The sequence below is a fragment of the Carya illinoinensis genome, chromosome 9, assembly GCF_018687715.1.
Source record: "Carya illinoinensis cultivar Pawnee chromosome 9, C.illinoinensisPawnee_v1, whole genome shotgun sequence".
Taxonomy (NCBI): domain Eukaryota; kingdom Viridiplantae; phylum Streptophyta; class Magnoliopsida; order Fagales; family Juglandaceae; genus Carya; species Carya illinoinensis.
In genome coordinates, this window is record NC_056760.1 from 42,378,265 (window position 1) to 42,384,105 (window position 5,841).

General features: G+C 35.5%; 1 protein-coding gene across 1 annotated transcript; it reads right to left on the reverse strand.

Annotated features, from left to right (window-relative positions):
* Positions 1-4,061: 4,061 nt before the first annotated feature.
* On the reverse strand, positions 4,062-4,885 carry LOC122277301 (transcription factor LAX PANICLE 1-like). The gene has a single exon (XM_043087252.1). The coding sequence runs from the start codon at positions 4,792-4,794 to the stop codon at positions 4,315-4,317; it is 480 nt and encodes a 159-aa protein (XP_042943186.1). The 5' UTR covers positions 4,795-4,885; the 3' UTR covers positions 4,062-4,314.
* Between the last annotated feature and the right edge of the window lie 956 nt (positions 4,886-5,841).

The window sequence follows — 5,841 nt, forward strand, 5'->3', positions numbered from 1 at the left end:
TTTCAAACTGCAATTTCCATGCATGATCAATCCCGTACTTAATTGCAAATCTTACCCAATTGCTCTATTTGGATATGTTAATGAACTATTTCAGTAGATCAATTCCATCATTCAGCATGGCCAAGAATCTGACCGAAATTAACCTTTCTCGCAATCATTTAACTGATCAAATTACTTCCACTCGTTGGGAAGTGCTTTTGAGTCTTGTGAACCTTGACTTTTGTAACAATTAGCTAGATGGGAGTATTCCACTTTTTTTGTTTTCCCTTTCATCATTGCATAAACTACAACTTTCCAACAACCAATTTTCAGGTCAACTACATCTATTTTTCGAAGTCTATTCTTTGAGAATCGTGGACCTTAGCTCCAATCGGCTTCAGGGGAAACTCCCCATTCTCCCACAATTTGCCACATACTTGAGTTTTTTAGGGAACAATTTTGGCAATGTCATACCAGTTGGTATTGGTAAGTCCCTTAGTTTCGCTTATTTCTTCTCTCTTTCAAGCAATAAGTTCCAAGGAAAAAACCATAGATCAATATACAATGCCAAATATCTCAAGGTTTTGGACCTATTTTATAATTCCTTCAGTGGCATAATTCCCAAATGCATGCTTGAATGAAATGACTGAGACTCTAGAAGTGCTCTATCTTGGGAAAAACAACATCACTGATACAATTCCATATATATTTCCAAGCAATTGTGGCCTACAAACTCTTTCTCTCAATGGAAACCAACTAGAAGGAGGGCTACCAAAATCTCTAGCCAATTGCACAGTGTTTGAGTCTTGGACATTGGGAGACGCCTTCCCATGTTACTTGCAGATTTATATTACATGCATGTCCTTGTTCTATAATCTAACAAGTTCGTGTGCCCCTTGGTTTTACTGGGCCTAATGGTAATGTTACCTAGCGAATGATATATTCAAAGAGTTTCACTGGTACAACTGAAATAGTGATTGACGTTTCCTACAACAATCTTGAGGGGACAATCCCCGAAGAAATAAGAGGAATCAATTCATTAGGTGTTCTCAACTGGTCCCATAATTCTCTCACAGGCCAAATCCCACCATCTGGGAAAACTGAGTCGTCTTATATCACTAGATCTTTCAAGCAACAAGCTTACTGGAAAGATACCTGAGAATCTCAAAAATCTAACTTTACTATCAATGCTAAATCTTTCGTTTAATCACTTGGTGGGGCATATTCTTGGAATGAGATTTCTAGAAACATCCTATGAGGGAAATGAAGGACTTTGTGGCATCCCACTGCATGAAGAATGCAACGACGCAGGATCTCGACTTCCAACCCATTCGAATGTTGTCACTGGGGTTGACTGGAACATCATAACCGCTAAGTTTGGATTTATTTGTGGCCTTGGAATCATCATCTTATCGGTTATATTTTCGAAGAGGTGGAGGATATGGTATTCCCAACAACTTGATGACATTCTTTCAAAAATCTTTCCCAAGTTGATTTCTTGAAGAAGAGGCAAAGGCAGTACTAGTGGTAGTCATATCATATCAATAGGTCTATTAACCTTTATAAACTTTATAAAGATATTAGCTAGAAATCAAAGCTTATTTGTAATAAATTAATATATTATATCTAAATCAAACAGTTCGTGAGTAAGTTCAAACTCACTCGAATATTAAATAAGCTGTTTGTAAATTAAACATGGAATCCACCTTGATGATCAAAAATGCGAGCTGGATCGTGTTTGAAGGATGATTAAAAGAATGAGGCTTGGCCATTAACTACGTGCAACTCGAAATCATTAACTCGCTTACACCCTTAATTCCTAGTGCAATATGAATATGTGTTCACACCTCTTTACAAGAGAATCGACACAGGGAAATTGATTCCATTCCCCTATTAAACGGGGACTGAAATTTTTTTTTTGACCGGACTCGGCCCAATGTTTAGAGTTTACTATATATACTGTATTATTTCTTGTATGACTACCATATTGTATTTAAGTATCATCTAAAATAAAAATATCATCTGTAACTTTGTAGAAGTTGCATTGCATAAGCAGATCCTAGACCCTCTAGCTAGCACAGCGAACTCTCAAGGAGAGCAGCAAGATTTTGATTAATACATGGTATATATAAATATATATATATATATTAAAAATTTAAACACCATATATATAAATAGAATTGCTAGGAATATAAAGAAATTAGAACTGACATACAAGTAGTTCGTAAAATTTTTTTATATAATTTTTTAAATGTACTATTAGTTTTTAAGAAAATTAAGTCTTATTTTTAACACACCCAACTCATTTCTGATGTGGAAAGCTATAATAAATTTCACTATAAGTGGTGTGTTAACGCATAGGCTTCTGTATAACAGAACTCTTAGTTTTTATCATAGATCTTATTATTTCCATCACATTTAGTGATATATTTGCTTCTTATGTCAACAACTTAAACAGTAATCACTTATAATATGACAAATAATATACTCAATTAAAAATGATAAGATCTAAGACAAAGAATAGTATTTCTTTTCATTTTACAGGCGTAATATTCTTAAGAAAATAATGATTAAAACTGAGAATTTGATTAAATGATTACATTTATTTTAATAGATTTTTTTTTTTTTTGTAAACTCTTCCTTACTCTTGGGTCAGTGTGAAATGGATGTTTAGATTTTTTAAAGGTCAAAAAAAGATGTAATTCATGACATTGAGACCCCATGGGGGAACACCCTCTTCCCCACCCGAAAAGAAAGGTAGACATATATTGACATCTCTCGAGTTCAGTTGGCCTATCGTAATGGGATAGTACAAGTCTTTGGGTATACCATTTGTCGTGTTTGAAGTGTTGCCATGACTCATGACCTTATTTTTTACGCAAAAATTTTGCAAAAGACCAAAGCATGGACTACTACTTTCATGTGATGGGTGAAAAATAAGTTGGGAATTTATATTAAAGATAGTAAAATAAAATTTGAATTGAATAGATGCGTTGATGTCTAATATTTCTACACCTTTTTCAAAGTCTTTATTTCTCATTTTATAAATCTATTTATTAACAAGCCAAACATGATATAATTACTCATGTGAAAGTCAGTAACTTCAAGTAATAGTATTGAAAAAATTGAATCGATTCCAACATTCACTCTGAAAATCTCTACCTAGATCTATGATCTCTTGATGATCTTGATGTGGGTTTTGTCCAACTATTGCTATTGAGAAATTGCAATGACTTAGAACAAGCACATAAGGAAAAAGGAGAAAAAGAAATAGAGAAGAAATTAGAAAGGGATCGAGAAGTGAACGTGCATGCCTTAACCCTAAAAAAGAGAGTAAAAAAGAGGTCAAACTGATTTGAAAATTTCTATTCTTCCAAGTTAATAGAAAGAAACCAAAGTCCCAATTGTAAACTGAATGTTAGGCTTTAGCGATGTGAAAAGTGTGTCACTATTATCAGTGTCATTCAATCAAATGTTCCAACCAGTTCATTCACAGTCAAAATTACGGGCATGTGAGTGGACGACTATGTTAAAATTAAAGGGAAATGATAATTAGACCGATAAATCTTACTGAAAATTTGTACTAATTATTTTTTTAACGATTAAAAAAGTAATTTTTTAATGAATTTGTGATTTTTATTTGAGGGAGTTTAAAAAATACTTTCAAAAAAATTATTGTCGATTACCGTTGATGGGATTTCCTGAGATACACGTAACAGCGTTCTAAAATTAAAGAGGCAATTGATGAAAATATATGATTGAAAGTAAATCTTGTGGTTATATTGAAGAGTTATGTAAGAGGTATAAGTACTTTTACCAACAAGGCTTCGTGAATTGATCAAGTAATAATATTAAGAGTTATTAATTGTCAAATCAATGTGTAGAGCATATCATTTATATTATTTATATTGTAAAATTTAAATTTTAAAATTTATTTTTTAAATCGAATTATGTAATGTACACTTAATGACATGTCGCCATTTATACCAAATTTAAAAAATTGTTCATAACAAATTGTTCATATTCATAAATCACAAGCCAAGGAGAGATTTTAAAAACGTGAACTGATCATTAGCTTTCCATGCATATAACCACCAGTACTTCAATATATATGAACTGCAAAATATTACTACAATATTATGATACATCTCTCGAAAGTAATACTCTCAACAGCTAGCCCGGCCCATATAATATATAGCATGCAGCGAATCATTTTCTGCAGAACAGCAGATGGATTTCTTACACCACAGCTAACACGCAGTAGTACCCCACCCACCCACCCAGCCACAGAGACAAGAAAGACAGTGACACAGACAGAGAGAAACCAGACCAAATCTAGTATTTCACGTAAGGGTCCAAAGAAACGGTTTCCTCGGACTGGAAGTAAGAATTCGGCAATGGTAGCGGTGGTGATGACGGCTGAACTTGGTCTACTAGAGTACTGTTTTCTGCATAAAAGTTCTGCTGATCATGAGAAGGAAAAGAAGCTGCAAGGAAGCAAGATGGGTCCTCGTCCACAAAGTTGATCATGGTTTGGTGAAGCCAAATCTGTGTCTTTAGGAATTTCACGTAGTGAATGGCTTCTTCCAACATCGACACTGTGTCCATCTTACTCCCACCAGGAACTAAGCTCTGTAGGATCTTGAACCGGTCACTGATCCGGTGCCTTCTCTCTCTAGCAGCCACGCTTTGAGGGTCAGTCGAGAGCTTAACTCCCTTGCTTCTCTTCCCACCTTTGATCTTCTTCTCCTTGCTGCTGTTTGCCACTGAAGAAAACTCAGAGGAGCTAGGATTGGCAGTGGAAAAGTAGTCCATATAAAAGGAGGAATAAGAAGGAAGAACACTCTTGTCCAACTCACAATTAATGTTTAGCTCGGGACTTTTCGTAAGTTGTGACTGAGAAGTGGAGGTTTTCCATGGGACATATTTATAGGAAGAGCACATCACAACGCAAGGGAACGTTGATTTGATGTGTTGAATGAATGGATGAGATTTCGTCATGTGAGTCAGCCAATCTTTGGCCAGGATACGGGTGTCCAACCGTAGGGGCCTAGTCCAGCAGGGGCCTCGATCTTTAGCATACGCAAAGGTTTTTGCTTTGGCTTGTTAAAGCCATAAAGGCATGTTTGCAGAGCTTTAGTGGACTACGATCTTCTACAAAAATTTGTGACCAAATAGGACCCCTACGACTGGAATCAGTGTTGTTTTAATGTTGGATTCAATTTGTTCTTTATGTGGGTCAGAGCAGTGAAAGAAGAAGGGTGGGGGGAGAGGATCAAGAGGGGGTCCTTCCTCTGAAATCGAAGCGGATGTATCATTATTATAACAAGTGTGACTAATCAAAAGACCAAGTCGTTGCGGGTCTTTTTAAGTGTGTACGGTTACAAGCTGCTTTTTTTAACCCCGGGTTACACTGTTTGCTGAAAGAGATCGATCACTAAGTATTTATGTTTCCTTGGGTTGCATCTCGTTTAGAGGAAAAGAAATTAAAGAGCTTATTAATATGTCTCCCCCAGCTCTTCTTTTAAAGGGATTTTTGGATCAAAGTTGTTTAATTCCACTGTTGCTAAATTCAAGCTAGATGCACTACAAAGTATAGCTGAAAAACCCCACTCTTTAAAGAAACCAAAGGTATGCTTTGTCCTTTTGTCGGAGAATAAAAACACAGCGGAAAAGAATCGAGAAACGGGAGTTAACAGTTGCAATCCCATGGTTTCTGCACCCGAGTTGATCTTTAACGGGTCGCAGGTTGTTTCGTCGGCTGAAATAGCTATGAACCAATAGCATTATTAAAAAGAAATGATATTTACAGTTATGAATGTATAAGCTAGCGCTGTAAAATTATTTTAAAAAATGTGAATA